The sequence below is a fragment of the Trichoplusia ni genome, chromosome 3 (assembly GCF_003590095.1).
Source record: "Trichoplusia ni isolate ovarian cell line Hi5 chromosome 3, tn1, whole genome shotgun sequence".
In the NCBI taxonomy this organism is placed as follows: Eukaryota; Metazoa; Arthropoda; class Insecta; order Lepidoptera; family Noctuidae; genus Trichoplusia; species Trichoplusia ni.
The window spans coordinates 18,470,685-18,490,070 of NC_039480.1; the positions used below are offsets into that span (position 1 = coordinate 18,470,685).

The 19,386-nt window shown below is 40.4% G+C and overlaps 1 protein-coding gene across 1 annotated transcript in view; it reads right to left on the minus strand.

Annotated features, from left to right (window-relative positions):
- The window catches only part of LOC113508742 (leucine-rich repeat serine/threonine-protein kinase 1), a 66,355-nt gene that overhangs the window by 17,547 nt on the left and 29,422 nt on the right, over window positions 1-19,386 (minus strand). The window contains exons 16-35 of the mRNA XM_026891824.1: window positions 19,073-19,183; window positions 18,109-18,212; window positions 17,502-17,699; window positions 16,288-16,378; window positions 15,527-15,694; window positions 15,026-15,130; window positions 14,313-14,454; window positions 9,563-9,765; window positions 7,487-7,561; window positions 7,170-7,318; window positions 6,244-6,351; window positions 5,819-5,888; window positions 5,547-5,663; window positions 4,742-4,820; window positions 4,168-4,292; window positions 3,646-3,733; window positions 2,937-3,059; window positions 2,048-2,229; window positions 1,191-1,305; window positions 97-266 (exon numbers count right to left, since the gene is read on the minus strand). Of these exons, the coding sequence (XP_026747625.1) occupies window positions 97-266; window positions 1,191-1,305; window positions 2,048-2,229; window positions 2,937-3,059; window positions 3,646-3,733; window positions 4,168-4,292; window positions 4,742-4,820; window positions 5,547-5,663; window positions 5,819-5,888; window positions 6,244-6,351; window positions 7,170-7,318; window positions 7,487-7,561; window positions 9,563-9,765; window positions 14,313-14,454; window positions 15,026-15,130; window positions 15,527-15,694; window positions 16,288-16,378; window positions 17,502-17,699; window positions 18,109-18,212; window positions 19,073-19,183 (2,523 nt within the window). The remainder of the gene's footprint in view (window positions 1-96; window positions 267-1,190; window positions 1,306-2,047; window positions 2,230-2,936; window positions 3,060-3,645; window positions 3,734-4,167; window positions 4,293-4,741; window positions 4,821-5,546; window positions 5,664-5,818; window positions 5,889-6,243; window positions 6,352-7,169; window positions 7,319-7,486; window positions 7,562-9,562; window positions 9,766-14,312; window positions 14,455-15,025; window positions 15,131-15,526; window positions 15,695-16,287; window positions 16,379-17,501; window positions 17,700-18,108; window positions 18,213-19,072; window positions 19,184-19,386) is intronic.

Below are 19,386 nucleotides of genomic sequence, written 5' to 3' on the forward strand. Positions count from 1 at the left end.
TAACAGACAGACAGACAGATAGACAGAGTTACTTTCGCATTAATAATATTAGTAGGGATTAGATACTACAGACAAATTTTATCTAAACTCCCTCACCTCTGGCGGCAGCTTGTACAAGGCATGGGGCGCGTCGGCCAGCTGGTTGTCGGCCAGCAGTCGCGCGCACAGCCGGGGCCAGAACCCGCGCGGCACGTACGACAGCAGCAGCAGGCGCCGCAGCGGCCGCCCGCCGCGACCAGACACCGAGATACCCGGCCCGCCTTCCTCTGGGGGCGAGGGGAGGTCATACACGAGTGGTCGAGGTCACCACGCCAAACTTGGTGACATATATTGCGTACAACAAGCATTTGTGTGATCCACGAATTGAAAGGAAATGATTAAGGACTCCGGTTCGGTCTGAAACTAGTCGGGCTATCACGTCATGGGGCAAACTAGATTTGAAGTAAATTATATAAGGTTAATTATTATTTTTTGAGGATAAAATACATAAGAGTCCTTTAGATCAAATTTACGACATGTCAAATGGTGTTTAGAGTAACTATCGTGAGGTTGCGTGATTATAAAATGATGCAACGGTTTACTCACGCGTATGTATCGGGGTCGCCCGACTAGTTTCAGACCTAACCGGAGTCCTTAACCATAAGCTGACGCGGTGGCGAGCGAGTAGAACCGCGACTCGCGATCCCTTATTTTAATTGACTAATTAACATGAGTAAATTAATAATCATGTTAATGTGCAATACTTTTTATGATGCCTTATTTTTTATAGTGTGAATAACGTGATCTTCTTTCATTATAATTATAATTTATCCTGAGACAACTCACACACGGCTATCTGATCCCAAGCTAAGCAGAGCTTGTGTTATGGTAACCAGACAACTGATAAACTTACTTATATATTTCTAAATACATACATATTATAGATAAATTACACCTCCAGACACAGAACAAATGATCATGCTTATCACACAACATTTGTCCTGGGCGGGAATCGAACCCACGACCTCCGGGTTAGCAGTCAGGGTCACTAACCACTAGACCAACAGGCCCGTCGTTTCTTTGAAGGAGCACAATTCAAAAGTACACTATATTTTTTTCTGTTTATGTTTATTCTTCATTGGACATCCAATAATCAAATATGACAAAAGGTTATTCCTAAAACGGACAACTATAAGAGCTAAAGTACTTACGTATGAGTGTGGGTGAGTCCGTCCCCCTGTGCGTGGCGGGCGCCAGCTGAGAGGGCCACGCGCGGCGAGGGGTCCCGCGGGCCGAGCTCGGCCAGCTGCGGGACCTCAGCGGTAACTGTACACAGGGGTTATACTATACACTCAGACCTGCACAGTCATCAGTCGCAACGCAACATATCTTCTTCTTCCATACATTTTTTTTCTTTTAAACACGACTCCCTCACTATTCTCTCTCACTCAATCCTGATAAAGCGGGGTGTGTTGCAAAACTTTTAATTCACATGAACACAGACACCCAGACTCAGAACAAGCATTCATGGATCACACAAACGCTTGTCCTACGGGGATCGAACCAGCGACACGTCGCGCTCAGTGTGATTGGCGTGGTGACCTCAACCACTCGGCTGGCCGTGCATTCAAGTACTACACGGATAGCCGACACTCTTTGCAGCCATCTTGTCTTACACACAATCCATCCATCTGGTAAGTCTAAACCTCCCCCTTATATAGGTATCCAATAGTAATAATTATAACAGCCTATATACGTCCCACTGCTGGACACAGGCCTCTCCAATTACATGTCATCGAGATCTGTCTTCGGCTCATCACTCCACCGTGACTGAGGAAGTCCTACACTACGTTAAGGCTTGGAAAATGGCCTATTTGAAATAAAACCTTTTGAATTTGATTTTGAATAAATCAAGACAGATTTTGATGGCTCGCAATTGGTGAGACCTATTTCTAGCAGTGGACAAATATGAGCCGATGAGATGATGAGAACAGTCAGTTCGTTTGTTCCCGGATGTTTCACCTTACATCAAGCAACTCTTCTCGCGGCATAGAAAAGGATGGGCTACCTGCGGCTGTGCAGGCTCGGTCGCCGGTAACAGCGGCGGCACGAGCAACAGCCGCGAGTCCCAGCACAGAGCCAGTTCGAACTTGTTCAGGAGTGAGACTCCGAGAGAACTGGCCTCGTCTCCTCGTGCCAGCATGGGGGAGGCCTTGAAGACGTGGGCTAGGTCCTCAATCTTCATTATACCTGGGTAGATGTAGTAGAGTTAGATAAGTGAAGATGTGTGTGTTTGCTTGGTAACTGTTAAGGTTATCATTGGGGGGGAGGGGTTTAAAATAAAGTAAAGGTGTGTTTGTTTGTTTGTTAATTCTTAATTTTATGAAAGCCTTGTTATTTGTTAGATGAAAATGGGTGAACTCATTCTGATGAAAGTGACCTTATTTCTAAAGATAGTACAGTTAAAGACGAAAGTTTGGTTGCGAGAGTTTGTTGCTTCACGATGTAATAGATGAACCAATTTAAATAGAATTTTGTATTTAGGTAGCTGCATCTTAGATTAAAAATGTAGTGTGCTTTTCGTACAAGCAAGGTTATATATTTTTACTAGTTTTTTTTTGTTCTTTCCAGCCTAGACCAGTTGATTCTGCCCCCTTCTCAACTGAATGCCTCCAAGTGTTACGGGGAGAACTGTCTCTTGCCATACGCTTGTCAATTCAGACCTTTTTTTATGAAAGACTCCCGCACTAAAGAATTTAATCCTTGTGTCACAGGTTTCACAAACATTCAAGTCACATACACAAAAACACCCAGACTCAGGACAAGCATTCGTGGATCACACAAACGCTTGTCCTACGGGAATCGAACTAACACGTCGCACAGTGGGTTTGGCGTGGCGACCTCAACCACTCGGCTAGTTGTCCACCTTGTTCAGACAGGTGTTGGTGTGTACTGACCATTATTAGCGAAGGGGTTGATCTCTCGCACGGTGACCACGTGAGCTAGCACGTCGCACAGCCACTGCGGGCGGAGGAAGTACAACTCTTTGAGAGTCGCGTCGTCGTAGTGAAGGAGTACACCTTGGCAATAAACATATATTTATGTAAGACACTATGTAATTTATCCTGTAAAAATTTTGAATAAATATATATTACTAGCTGACCCAGCAAACGTTGTTTTGCCTTATAAATTATTTCTAAAAAATTAAAACAAAAAATATTAGTCCAAAAAATAAAAATTATAATTTTAGTGTGAGCAACCCTTATCAATTTGGGGTATGAAAGATAGATGTTTGCCGATTCTCAGACCTACTGAATACGCATATAAAATTTGGTATAAATCGGTTAAGCCGTTTCGGAGGAGTACGGTAACTAACATCGTGACACGGGAATTTTATATATTGGATATAAAGCTGAAGAGTTTGTTTGTTTGTACTAATCTCAGGAACTACTGGTTCAAATTGAAAAAATCTTCCATTCATCGAAGAAGGTTTTAGGCTATATACCATCACGCTGCGACTAATAGGAGCGAAGATACAATGGAAAATTTGGTAAAAACCGGGCAGGTATACCTAAATCATAACTTATATCTTCTACCCACGCGGACGAAGTCGCGGGCAACAGCTAGTGTTAGAAAATACTTAGATAGGCATATTATAGTTCTCACCATTCTCATGTAGGAACATCGTGGCTTGGTGTAACTCTGCGGCGTCTCGAAACATGCGATGATTCTTCTGTTGCATGTATTGTGTTACCTAGACGAAGGATATACATAATTATATTAAATATGTTATTTTTTTAGAAAAGTCTACTCCCGCATTAAGGAGTTTAATCCTTGTGTCGCGGAAGGTTTGACAAACAAGCAAATAAGGTGCATTCGTGGATCACACAAATGCTTGTCCTACGGGGATCGAACCCGCGACACGTGGTGCTCCGTAGGTTTGGCGTGGTGACCTCAACCACTCGGCTATCCGTGCAGTCAATTGCAATTCAACTGCAAATTGCAGTTGAAGTGCACGAATGTACAGTCGGACTGCACATTTGGTATGCAGGTTGTATGCAGTCCTGTCAACTGCATTCAAACTGCAATTAGCAATTGGATTGCAGTTGAAATGCAATGTGCAATTGGATTGCAATTGGATGTCTGTCCGTCTGTCTAGAGCTATATCTATTTGTATATTATTCTCACCAGTTTCTTATACTCGTCGTGTCTCAACACTGGTTCTCTGAGATCCGCGGCCAGTGACGTCACACACTCCTCTAAAGCGAGATAGGACGCTGGGATACGCTGCTCTAGCAGAGGTTCTTTGCTGCCTGCAAGTATTATCAAGTTCATTACATAATTTGAATGGGCAGACAGTGATGACTTTATATTATAAAGGCAAAAGTTTGTATGTATGTTTGTTCCTATTTAACGCGAAAACCACTGAACGGATTTAGACGAAACTTTGTACACAGGTAGTTTATAACCACGATTAAGACATTTTTGTTCCGATTTTATGTTCCCGTGGGATCAGTTTGGGCAATACAAGTAGTTGTATAAAATCAGCTAGACCCGCGACTTTGTCCGCGTGATATTTAGCAAAGATTACATTATTTTTATAAATTAAAAGTAGGCCAAGTTAAATCTATTACATCAGCTACTTCCCAATAAAAGTCCCGTCGAAATCGGTCCAACCAACGCTGTGGTTTTTGCGTGAAAGGGCAACAAACATACAGACAAACTTTCGCTTTTATAATATTATTAGGATTGTAGTATTTACCTGGTGGTTTCACGCTAAAAGCCACTGAGTATATTATATCAGCCAACAGTCTGATGTTGTGACGAGTGCTGCACGATACCTGGGTACAAGAAAATTATAATTTACTGTAAAATTACTATCAGTATCCAGTCTAACCAAGGGGTATCGTGTTGTCTGTAACTGGGTTGAGGAGGTCTGATAGGCAGTCGCTCTATAAAACACTGGTACTTAGCTGAATCCGGTTAGACTGGAAGCCGACACAAACATAGTTGGGAAAAAGGCTAGCCCGATGGTATAATTTACTATTAGTTAACAAAATGTTTTATTGCAATTTTTGTGACTATATTTCCATCTTATTATTTCTAATTAAAGTATAATTGTTACTAACTATATTATAACTGACATTATATTTGTTGCAAGACATTACACACGTATAAATAGGGGTATGAAAATAAATGGTGTCTAATGATTTTCAGAACTACCTTCTAGGATTGGATTAGTTCCATTAATTCCAACTAATTTCCTACTTTCAAAATTTCATAAATCAGAATCGGTTTAGGAGTTTCGGAGTAGTTTAATTGCGAAAACCATGACATGATTATTTCATATTATGTGTAAAAGACTAGCTGGCGCAGCAAAGGCTGTTATCACATATTAAATAGGGTATGAAAGATAACAGATTTTGTCCGATTCTCAGACCTAACCAATATTCACACAAAATTTAATCAATCAGAATCGGTTTAGCTGTTTCCGCGAAATTAAACAACAAACACAGCGACACGAGAATTTTATGCAGATTTTTCTTTAAATCCTAAATGGCACTCACCTCGACGGAATCCAGTACCCTGGGCAGGCCCAGCTTGTCGGCATCCGGGGCGCCCATGATGGAGGACCGTATTAGACGCTGCAGGACCTCGGGGGACTCGTTCTCCGGGAGATTGCACTGCAGATAACATGGGAATGACGACAATTTTTTATGTATGGAACTATCACACAACGCTATCTAGTCTCAAATTAAGTAGAGCTTGTATTATGAGTACTAGACAACTGATAAACATAATTATATTTAATAATCCTAATTATCCAAAAGTGACTTACATTTGGAACTTGGTCGTAATGTGTCGCTACCATTATAACAGGCGAACCAGGGGCGCGAGCTTGTATGGACCTGAAGAAATAAAAAGCCAGTTGAAATTAAGATACATCAAGTTGTTGGTTTTATTATTTTCACGAGGTCACCAAATCCAAATTTTCGAGAACCCTGTTATTTTTTTAAAAGCGTCTCCTATATCACGCGATCAGCGCCTCATTAAAGAATTGAATCTTTGGCTTGGACAAAACGACGACTCAAAAACTCAGGACAAGCATTCGTGGATCACACAAATGCTTGTCCTACGGGGATCGAACTAACACGTCGCGCAGTGGGTTTGGCGTGGTGACCTCAACCACTCGGCTATCCGTGCACTGTTTAATACATATCATTATTTATCCCAATATTATCTTCTATACAGTTCCCTTGCTACCTGAGCCAGTTGAGTGCCCCGGCGAGTCCCTTCCGTCCGTCCGTCACGCGCCACACCACGAGGTACAGAGAGCGGCGCGACAGGAAGTACTGGTGAGTCGCGTAGTACCTGTACAGGGAGAGTGTGTTTATGAAATCCTTACAAATTTTATAAATGCGAAAGAAACTCTGTCTGTCTGTTACGCTTTCACGTCTAAACCACTGAACCGATTTTAATGAAATTTGGTACAGAGATAGAGTTGACTTAGAGAAAGAACACAGGATAGTTTTTATACCGGAATTTTGAAGAGTTCTCTTGGAAACGCGATATAACCGACATCGACGCGGGCGAAGCCCGCGGGCGAAAAGCTAGTACATATGTAAATAATAACAATACACGGATTTAACTATAAAATGAAGGTGGAGTTACAAAAATGAATCCAATGTCTTTGACTGGTGTGTTCGTCTAGTGGTTAGTGACCCTGACTGCTATACTGGAGGTCGTGTGTTTTTGCGTGAAAGAGGAAAAAACACACATACATACAGGCAAAAATTCGCGTTTGTGATATTAGTAGGCAGTGCCGGCGTAAGGACCACTGACACCCCGGGCGAAAATATTGTGGCGCCCACTTGAGGGAAGCAATATCAAGTGTTAGTTTTTTGCTGATCCCAAGTAAAATTATATTAAGAATTTCATCTTTCCTTTAGCGTTACGTTTGGCGGTGGAAGTAATCCACCTCTAGCGTAGAGCACAGTTCTGAGGGTTTGCGCCAGGAGAGGCAAGAGACTCCAACTTCAGACCTTGGCGCCCCTCAGAATTTGTCGCCCTGGGCCATCACCCCATCACGTAACTAACTGGCTTGAGAAGGTCAGATAGGCAGTCGCTCCTTGTAAAACACTGGTACTTAGCTGCATCCGGTTAGAAAAGACTAGGATCTCTCTACTCACTCCTGCTGGCCCCCAAAGTCCCAGGTCCGGAAGGTGATGGGTCCTCGCGTCGAGCGATGCTTCTCGTACACCCACGTGCCGATGTCCACGCCCACTGTTGAGACGTTGCCCCGCCGGGACGACTTGTTGCCCATGCGCTTTGCCCAGTGCTGAAAATATTGTTACATTTTGAATTTTATTTTTGGACATGTTCACCTACAAGTTTCACAAACATTTTAGTCACATGCATAAAGACACAAAGACGATCACGATCACGCTAATGCTTGACCTGCGGGGATCGAACCCACAATGATTCTGTGACGTCATATCCTTCTTACCTCCGTTGGTTTCCTTCTATGCTGTATAGCTGATTCTTGTCTTAGACATTCTAGAAGACTGGTTTTGCCTATACCCTGAAAAGAAGAGGAAAATTAATAATAATATTCCACAACTCTCACACAACGCCATCTAGTCTCGAACTAAGCAGAGCTTGTATTATGAGTACTAGACAACTGATAGACATACTTATATATTTCTAAATACATACATAACATAGATAAATTATATTCCTATTTTCACCCAGACCCAGGGGAAATGATCGTGCTCATCACAAAAACGTTTGGGATAGAGTGGGATAAAAAACCGAAATTTCAGATCCATTTTTATGAAACATGCCGAGGAACATTCGCATATTGATGTAATAGGGATGATGACAATTTTTTTTTGCAGTGTCCGTCTTGTAGTTTTTTGTGTAATAATGGATACGTATTTTTTGATTTGTCCCGCAAACATAAATTGACCAAATTACAGTGAATGAAACTTACGCGTGACGTCACGATTGAGTATAAATTTTACTCTATCGTTACGTCACAAGCCCCCTCTCCTAAACTTTAAAGCAGTTAATCTTTGTCAATTCTAGTTTTTCTGAAAAAGGAAAAAATACGTGTCTCATACTTTTCAATTATCTAACTGAGGGACTAATGAGATTTTTTCTTTTTATACCCAGTCATCATCCCTATTCTTAACCTTGATTGAAAAACAAACTTAATTTATATCGCTTCGACATTTATGAAAAATATTGTATACTAAGTTTTTGTACAGCATCGGTCTAGCCTTTTCCCAACTATGTTGGGGTCGGCTACCAGTCCAACCGGTTTCAGCTAAGTACCAGTGTTTTACAGAGCGACTGCCTATCTGACCTCCTCAACCCAGTTGACTGGGCAACACGACACCCCTTAGTTAGACTGGCTGTCAGACTTTTCAATCTTCTGACTACCTGACTTTTATCACGTACAATAAATTTAAATGAGTCAGTTTAAATCTCGTGTGACGTCACTTGTCAGTACACTTTTTACCGACAAGTGACGTTACCAGCTCATTGTTGATGCGTTTTATCTTACGTACTTATCACCATCATCATCATCAGCCTATCGCAGTCCACTGCTGGACATAGGCCTCTCCAAGTGCACGTACCGGTCAAACAAGCCAACTTTGCCAATCAAGGTATCTTTGCCCCAAAAGCAATTTATAAACAAATCCTCTAATATAAGAAACAATTTTAGTTTTATGGCAATATTTATTATTTGGGTGGAAAGTTGATTATGAATGTTACCATAAAACTAAAATTGATTCTTATGTAAGAGGATTTGTTTATAAATTGCTTTTGGGGCAAAGATACCTTGATTGGCAAAGTTGGCTTGTTTGACGGTACGTACGTACTTATAATACATTGATTTCATAAAAGAAATATAAACTTAACTATTATTTTTTAACTTCTTTTGAAAAAAATACATTTATAATCAAATATCAAAAAATAACATTTTAAAAACACAATTTAGATTAAGTTCTTTCCGAATTCTTCTTTCTTCTATTTCTCCACATCATCTTCTTTTACTTGCTAGAAGCTCGCTGTGACAACTAAGTGCAGAACCACCAACTTTGCCGATCGTACTCTCAATACATACAGTCAGCAAAATTAGAGGTCACACAAATAGTTTTAGGGTACCGCAGTGTTGGCGTGAAAACCTTTTTCTTGATATTGATGAATAAAATTGCTTATAAAATATACATTATACATAAAGTTATTTCGTCCTATCGTAAAACAGTCCTACGGAGGGGTTGCTTAACTTCTAGATTCTAACATAATACAATAAAAAAGAGTAATATAACAACGTAACTAAAGCTTTACTATCAAAGAAAACGCATAATAATATATTCACTGCTCACCCATCCAAAATCCAACCTTAGAAAGTGAAGCTTAACTTTAACTTCAACCTACAATTTAAGCTTACCCTCTCTCACATGACTTGTCCTTTTTCTATTTTTTTAAACCAAAACCGTAACTTTTAAAACTTCACCACGCCACCCATCAATTTCTATACCTCAGCCAACATCCGCTTAACCTGCCACCTCACCTGCTTCCCAACCAGCATGAGCTTGATCCTGGCGTACAGCCTGGCCTCCTGCAGCACAGACTTGAGGTAGCCGACGATGTCCATGCTCTTATAGCGGCCGCATGACAGCATGGAGCGGAGAGGTTCCACCAGGGAGCAGCCGACCGTGTTGAGGTTCCAGAGGCGGGAGAGCAGGCCCATTTGGGGGGGAAGGTCGGTTATGTCTGGGGGGAGAGGGAGAAAGAGAGTTGAGACGGAATAGTTCGAAAAAGTGCTGGTTTCGGATACATAAAAGAAGGTATAGATTTCAAAAAAATCACGTTTTTAAATGACTCCATTCAGATTTTATCTAAATCGGTATAGCCGTTTTTAAAGTGAAAATTGCATAGTCGTCGGTTTTATTTATTTATTTATTTATTTATTCTTAGGAAAGCTTACAGACTAATGACAATTATAATAACTCACTATATTTCTATTTTGCTAACAACAAGCTTCCGCCAATAAAAGACATAATATAGTACTTATAACTATCGTAGACCACACATAACAACAGTTTTGAAAAATAAAGTTAAAAAAAAAAAGAGCGTAAACATTAACAATTAAGTGAAACAAATTTTATGTAAAAATTAAAGTATATATAATATGTAGGTATAGTTTTAGATAACGAATTAAGTATATTAAAGATCAAAATTTAGAGACGCGAGTCAATCTTTAAAAAAAAAGTTATTCGCTAACAAACGTTTCACTGTGAGAGCTTTTGTGCAAAAGAGATCTACATCCAAGTCTTCTGGCATATTATTGAATGCATGTGCTGCACGCAAGAGAAAGCTATTTCTTCTATAGTTGGTAGAAACAGAAGCAATCTGCATAAGTGGCCTACGCCTGAGCCCTAGAAGGTTAGTACGCAAGTATAACTTGGATAATAGTTCAGGACAATCGATCGACCCATTGGCTATATTAATGAAAAATGAAATGTCGTTAATATCACGCCTGTAGTGTAACGGTAGAAAGTGATATCTTTTGCAACGGTGGTTGTAATCATCGGAATATTGCCGTGCCTTGTAATCCAAGTATCCAAGGAATTTCTTCTGTACAGCTTCAATACGATACTTATATATTTCGTACTGAGGGTTCCAGACTTGTGACGCGTATTCCAAGTGACTACGCACGAAAGCGCAATAAAGAATTTTTGTAGTTTTTAAGGAACGAAAATCCGCTGAAACTCTTATAACAAATCCTAACGCCTTGGATGCTCGATTAATAATGTAATCAATGTGTTGATCAAACAAAAGCTTACAGTCCATTTTTACCCCTAGATCTTTAATTGTAGTGACTTTTTTGAGTATTTCATCATTTAATTTATATTCAAAGTTAATAGTAGTTTTTTGTCGGGAGTACGTGATTTGGAGACATTTGGCAACATTTAGCTGGAGTTTGTTAAGTACACAATATTCTTAGAACCTCGTTAAATCGTTTTGAAGTAGCTTAGCATCTGATATATTTTTAATAACCTTGTGTATCTTCATATCATCTGCGTAAAGTAGGATGTAACTATGTTCGAAACAGTCTTTTATGTCAGAGATAAACAATGTAAATAACAGAGGTCCTAAGATTGAGCCTTGAGGTACACCAGAAGGAACATAACTCCAGCCCGATACATACCCTTTCAATACTACCGCCTGTGTGCGATTCTCAATATATGACGAAAACCATCGGTAAAGGTCTCCATGAATACCTATCGACAATAATTTATCCAGAAGCACTGAATGATTTATTCGGTCAAAACATTTAGAATAATCTGTATATATAACATCCACTTGCGCACCATGGTCCATGCCTTCAGATACAAATTCATGGGAGAGTATGAGATTCGAAGTTGTAGAACGGTTTCTTAAGAAACCATGTTGTTCTTCACCGAAATTACATATCACTGCTTCATAAACTTGTTTATATATTATTCTTTCCAGAATTTTAGAAATAGGGCGGAAATCCTCTACATTTGAACGATCCCCCTTTTTAAATACAGGAGTAATAAATGCAGACTTCCATATCCTTGGCACAGTCCCCTCAGTAATTGATCTCTTAAATAAGATACAAACGGGATCTAGCAGGCCAGCGGCACATTTTACTATAAAAATGGGTGGTATTGAATCAGGACCACCAGCCTTGCTCAAATCCAGAGATTTCATTAACTTTAACACTTCGTCTTGACTAATTTCAATACTGCTTATGTTGGTTACGGAATTATTATTTCCTATGGAAGGTAATACGACAGCGTCAGGGTTTTGAAAAGTGGAATGAAAATAATTTGAGAATAAATTACTTATCTCTTCACCTGTTTCAGCGATCATGCCACGATAATGCATTACATTAGGGAATGTATTAATAGTCCTTTTGCTTTTCACGTATGACCAAAATGATCTTGGATTGTTCATATTAGCAGATTCTACTTTAGCCATATACGTATTGAAGCAGTTTTTCTCTACTTCAGTAGCTCTGGTCCGTAGCAAAGAAAAAGAATGATAATCGGATAAGTTATGATAAGTTTTATATTTACGATGGAACTTATATTTTTCTTTTAAAATTTTTATTAAGGCCCTGTTGTACCATGAAGGATATGCGGTATTTTTAGATAATCTGAACGGTATAAATTTATCCCTAAGCTCGTACAATTTTCCGTAGAAAAATGCGACAGCGTCTTCCAGTGAGCCAGTATGCAAGAATTCGGTCCAATTAATTTTTTCAAGCTCCGTTATAATAGAATTAAAGTCTCCTTTGGAAAAAATATATTTGTTTGTTAAATTTTCCGTAAGTTTCTGATGCTCTGCAAAATCGGCTTCGATCGTTATAGGCTCATGATGCATATCTATAGGTAACGCAAGTGGATTTATGCATTTATTTACAATTACAATGTCATTACTAAAGATAAGATCTAAAAGTCTATTATTCATATTACGCACTCTGTTGTACTGGGCTAAACTATAAGTACATAAAGTGTCGAAAAAATCCTTAACAGACTGGCATGTTATATTACAAGGACTCAATTCACCACTGTGAGATGTTTCAGACCATTCAACAGAATTACCGAAATTAAAATCACCTAGCAGAATATATTTATCTAACGGATTATTTAATACTCGATTATTTAAGTTATTAGTAAAATTAAGTAATTGTGTATTATAGGAGTTGCCAAGATTTTCCTTACATAAATAAAGGGCACATAGATGTAGGTTATATTTTACCGAGGGCCTAGACTTTTTTAAGATAATGGTTACCCAAATATCTTCAGCAGAACTACGCCACTCAGGTCTCTCGATCACAGTGAATTCCTTTCTGACCGCAATTAATACTCCACCGCCACATTTCTGGGCAGTACGGCCATAATCACGATCACGTCTCCACACAAGATATCGATCGTCAAAAAGTTCACTACTAAAGATATCATCCACAAGCCACGTTTCCGTAAAAACGACAACATCATAGGCGTTAAGACAAATATTACGATATAGATTACTAGTCTTCGTACGTAGTCCGCGTACATTCTGGTAATAAATATTAAGAGAAGACATTGTGAGTATTACCAATAACAATATAAATAATGCATACAACAAAACATACCTTAAGATAAATAAACGTAAACACGATAAAAAGTTTCCACTTACTTAGATTTGAATTACTATAATAAATATTTTTTGCGCGGGTACGACTTAAATATTTAGTAAGACACGGCCGAACACAGCGAACAAAACAACACACCACTAAAAGGCAATTAGCTAATGACCGATGAATAGATACAAAAGGCGGGCCACATACACAAAACATCACGAATATAAATTTGAGACATTCAAAAGTATGCCTTATGAAGCCTAAAATATGGTTAAATTTACATTGGGATAAGATTATTGCAGTTAGCGAATACTTTAAGTATTTGCAACGAAACTCAACTGCGCGACACAGTAATAGTTGGAAAACACACGATGCACTCACCGGATAGCAATGCTCAAACTTTAAGAATAAAATATTTAATACTGTTGTTGTGCATATTAATATGAAACCTAAGGTTACACGAAATATCGGTAGAAGAAAAGAAGAATTCGACAAATAACTTATACAATTTTTACAAGGTCTTTCTCCGATTTTACTATTATGACCGGCGACCTATTATACTCGGAAAACAGACACATCTGTTTTCCGAGTATGTATTTTTGCATGCTTCACCCACACGTAGCGAAAATTTGCTTCATTCGCTGCCTTTTTCGTTTTAGAGAGAAGATTCTTGTTTCTAGTTGTCAGATGGTCATTTATATAAATTCTATGTTTTCCCTTTAATTGTAGTTGATCGGCCGTTAGTGGAGTGATCTTAAATTCATATCTTGCCGCAGCTATAAAGTCCTCCTTTATATATCGGTTTGAGAAACATACTATGATAGGCTTGATACTTTCTGGTTTGAAGCTACTCTGAAAATTTCAGCCTGCTAGCTTATCGGGAAGTGCCTCAAAGTTTTGATAGTATCATTCGTGAGAATGATTCATTATTAAATGATGTAACGGTTTACTCACGCGTATTTATCGGGGGTGCCCGACTAGCGACCTAATGATTAAGGACTCCGGTTGGGTCCGAAACTAGTCGGGAGATCCCGATACATACGCGTGAGGAAACCGTTACATCATTTAATAATGAATCATTCCCACGATAGTTACTATCACAACAAAAACCATACAAAAAAACCCAGTTAAAAATCCCAACCCCACTCCAACAGTCCCCACTCACCTTTATTCCCACTTATATTCAGTACAGACAGGTTCGTCAGCTCGTGTATGGCGGGCGGTATCGCTCTCAAGAGATTACAAGAGACGTCCAGCATCGATAGGAGAGGGAATAAGAGACGACCTTTGAGAGGAGAGCCGGTGTTCTGGAAGAGAAAGAGTAGTTAGTGACTGTACGGATAGCCGAGTGGTTGAGGTCACCACGCCAAACCCACTGCACGACGTGTTAGTTCGATGCCCGTAGGACAAGCGTTTGTGTGATCAACGAATGGGGTGTTTAGCAAAAAAAAATCTATTTACTCCATCGGACAGATTTCCAGAAAATATTGGTTACGATTTTATTCTTTATCTCGTAAATAAAAATGAAGGGGATATGGTGATTTAAAATCTCGTGTGACGTCACTGACCAATACGTTTTTTACTAGCAAGTGATGTTACTAGCCACCACTAGCATATATTCCATCACTTTAAGTGTTTTTAATCTTCATTAATTAATAAAGAAAACTATTAGACCGTCTAAACACATTTATATTATAAAATTTTTCAATCGTCAGATAACTTTTATGTGAGGAATAAATATGGCCGTTTGACATATTTTCTATACAAAAGCTGTCGAAACGTCAAACATATTCGTCAGATAAAAGTTATCTGGCGATTGGAAAATCGGCCCTTAGTCAAATACCCTTTTGAAACATTATATTAATGATGATGACTCACCCATTCATCATCATCGTCAGTGGTGCTATCTTCTTGCGCGGCTGAAGCGTACCCATCATCATCCGTCGTCAGCTGTATTCGAGTCAGCAAGTTATTGGCCAAGATCTGATGAAAGAAAGACAATATTATCAATTGAAAACGTGGGAAAATAGTTGTTACTGGCGATAAATGCGGACAACATCACATACATTGTTATAGACCCAAAGTAAGTTGCGAAAGCACAAACACCCAGACCCGAGACAATGTAGAAATGTGAATTTTTACATTAACCCGACCGGGGATCGGACCCGGGACCTCAGAGCTAGCGACAACTTGAAAGCGGTGCGTACGCCACTCGACCACGGAGGTCGTCAAGATGGAGAGGAAGGCGTCATGGGTAGGGATAGAAAGAGGGTAGAGGAAAAAAGAGGTCCAATTTAGGGGGATGGGCGTACGTGAGCGAGGGAGCGAGAAATAGGAGGGGGGCGTGAGTGGGGGGGAGACGTTACTGGCTCCACTTACCAAGGTGCGAAGACCCTCAAGCCGGAGATGCCTCCTGGCGGGGCAGGCGGCGCTCATCAGCTGCGACCTCACCGACCCTCCTGACCTTGGCCTGCTCCTCACGTTGCTTGAGGAGTTGGGGCAGTAGCAGGCGAGGGGATCTCCTTCCGTTGAACCAAAACTTTCCACCTTGAAAAAGTTACAGCATATTAGAGACTTTACTTATAAGCAGAGGGGAAGATAGAAAAAGACAGTAGGTATAGGGAAAGAAGAGAAAAGGAAAGAAAAAAGACCCTTGGGAAGAGAACAATAAAGGAGTAAGAAAGAAGTGGACAGCGGGAAAACAAGCTATATGAAGGATTGCAACGCATTGCCGTACACCGACACAAAAACGCGGATGACGCAGCACGGCGGTTCAGGTTTAGTCAGTAAGAGTCAGACACTAACCATTTCCTCCCCTAAGGGAGTGTCCATGAGGTTTCCACCGCCTTAACAAAAAAAGGGGGAAATCGAGCGGGTCTTTAAAGAGCTTGTTTGTCCTCTCTCCCAGAGATAAGGATCGAGAATCCTGGGACAGAGAGAGAGAGAGAGAGAGAGAAAAAAGGGTGAAGAAGAATTCAAGAGTAGAATGATTTATTTGGTTTACGCGAATGTTAGACATTGAAATAAAACTACTTATTTTAGATTTTAGTTTTTTAGAAATCTAAAATTAAACCGCGATAAAATCCGTTAAAGTAGTTTCCGTAAAAGTAGTTTCTTTCAGAGTAGAAATGAGTCCTTACTTGTGGTAGACTAGGCCAGCAGGTAATCTCGTTGTGACTCAAGTCCAACTGGCGAAGACTCGTCGGATATGACGTCACGTATGACATCGACCTGGACAAAAAATAGTCAAAATCAAAATTGTTTTTTGTTGTGGCTAAATTCTCGGTTAGTTAATAGCAGCGACTAAAAAAATTAATCCTTTTATTGCGGGGTGTTTCACAAACATTCAAGTCACATGCACAAAGACACCCAGGCTCAGGACAAGCATTCGTGGATCACACAAACGCTTGTCCTACGGGGATCGAACTAACACGTCGCGCAGTGGGTATGGCGTGGTGACCTCAACCACTCGGCTATCCGTGCGGTCCAAATACGTTTGCTAATCAGAACCTGTGTCAGATCTCTGCTTGGAACTTGGATTTACAAATAGACAGCATTGAATCTCAATCTCATATCTTATCCAATAATGAATATTCCACAACTTTCACACAATCACCTCTAATCTTAAACTGAGCATAGCTTGTATTATGCGTACTAGACGACTTTAGTTATATTAGATAGTTATATAATTCTAAATACATATGTATATAATATAGATACATTACACCCAGACAAAGAAAAAATTATCGTAGTCATCAATGGTTGAGAATTGAACCCACGATCTCCGGTATAGGAGTCAGGGTCACTAACCACTAGTCCAACAGACCCGTCACAACGTTATACCTCTTGTAGCTTTTCAATATTCTATATAGTTACCGGCACGGATCTTGAGCGCTCGGCGGAAGAGTGGGGTTCGCTTTGCGCATCGTAAAATAAAACGCCAATCAATTGTGCGTACTCGTCGTCTTGTGATGCATGCAACTGCAGCAAAGAACTCCGGTTATGACGCGATGCGCTGCGAGACAATCACTCAGTCCACCCCGCGCCTCACTTCATACCGCGAAAGGTACACAAACAATCACTTCTGGTCTAAGGTCAGCGCTCAAGATCCGTGCCGGTAACTATAGTTTACTAGCTTGTCGTCCGCGGCTTCGGTTATATCGCGTTTCCAAGAGAACTCTTCCAAAGTCCGGGATAAAAACTATCCTATGTTCTTTCTCAAGGTCAACTCTATCTCTGTACCAAATTTCATTAAAATCAGTTCAGTGGTTTAGACGTGAAAGCTTAACAGACAGACAGACAGTTACTTTTACATTTATAATATTAGTAGGGATTTCGTTTGTTTTTTCCTCACCTGAGCGAGTTATACGCCATATTAAGTCGCGTCAGATGCGGGGCCCGGCAGGCGAGCGCGCAGGGTACGCAGGTGAACTGGTTGTGCGCGAGGTTGAGCGTGGCCAGCGCGGAGGAGCCGGGCGGGGCGCCGCCCGCCCCCGCCAGCGCGCCCTCCACCACGCCGCGCCACGTGTGGGCGCGGCGGGCCTCCGAGCAGCTAAGGGGATAGGACGATGCCTATTATACTTATACATATACGTAGGTATAAATGGTAAGACCGTGTTTCGGAAGGCACGTTAAATTGTGGGTCCCGGCTGTTATTCCTACATCTTTGACAGTCGTTACAGGTAGTCAGAAACTTGAAAGTCTGACAACCAGTCTAACTAAGGGGTATCGTGTTGTCTGTAACTGGGTTGAGGAGGTCAGATAGGCAGTCGCTCCTTGTAAAACACTGGTACTTAGCTGTATCCAGTTAGACTGGTAGCCGACCCCAACATAGTTGATAAAAGGCTAGGATAGAAGGCTAGGAGGCTCCGTCGTACAAGATATAGACACTTTCGTAGCCTCGAATACGATGTCCCAAACACACTAATAAGAACTATGTTTAGCTATACATATGTACTCACACGGCGTTGCCCGCCCTGTTGCTGAGTACGGGAGGCGCTTCCTCGTCATCCTCCAAGATATCTGACTCACTCCTCTCGATGGATGGACTTCTGGAGTCCGACTTCTGTATAACGAGAAAAACATCGCTTTTTAGTACACCAAAGGTGAAAGTGAAGGGTAAGCAACTGATGTTGTAATCGTAAATTATCGTAGTAGGTGCTCATTTTCTTTTGTCACTTAACCGATTATTATTTGTACGGAACCGTCGCTAAAACGGTTCGCACTTGAACCTTCTTATTATTTTGAAATTTTGATAATATGTTCGTTATGGGTGTGTGGTGTTCGTGAATTTCGTATTTTCATATCATGGATTTAGATCTGTATTGTCAAGATCTAATCTTATTTATTAAGATCGAAATTAAAAACTAGATATTTTATTAATATGATATTAACAAAAAACATGCAACCGACTTTAATTAAAAACTACTGAGCAAAACTTGACGAACTTTTATGGACATAAATGACAGCTATTTCACATTAAAAAACTATTACGAATCAACTGAACGTTTCATCCAAATCCAAGTTCTAAAAAAACAACAAATTAAGAACGTTCTCTCTTTAAAGTCGGTTCAAAAACAGCAGAGTTTATTACTAACATACTCATAAAATGTAATTGATGTGTTTGTGTGTGTGCGTATCTATGTGTGCGTGCTAACACCGCCATGTTGTGACCTGAGTCAGTAATAAATTAGTATCCATGGACAAGGGTGTTTTTTTTATGAAACGATGCAACGGTTTACTCACGCGTATTTATCGGGGTAGCCCGACTAGTTTCGGACCCAACCGGAGTCCTTCATCATGAGCTGACGCAGCGGGATCGCGAGTCGTGAGTAAACCGTTACATCATTTAATAATGAATCAGTCTCACGATAGTTATTATAAAAAAGGGAGATTTTATTTGGTAGCTAACGGCTCAGTACTTACAGATTGTGCCGCTAAAGAAAACTGCGCGCTGCCCATGGAGGGCGAAGCGCTGAGCTGGGGCGAAGTCTCCGACGGCGAGGCCAACTGCTGCGGACTCATGCATTCCGAACCCTGGTTATATAGAGGCAATGTAATTACATTTCATAAACATAAATAGATTAAAGCTATAACCGCATCAGTGAATCAATCACAGGTTAAGCTACGCTTGATGCGGTTGGTCCGTAGATGGGTGACCATCTTTGTCATAACGAGTTCCTTCGTGTTTCGGAAGGCACGTTAAATTGTGGGTCCCGGCTTTTATTCCTACATCTTTG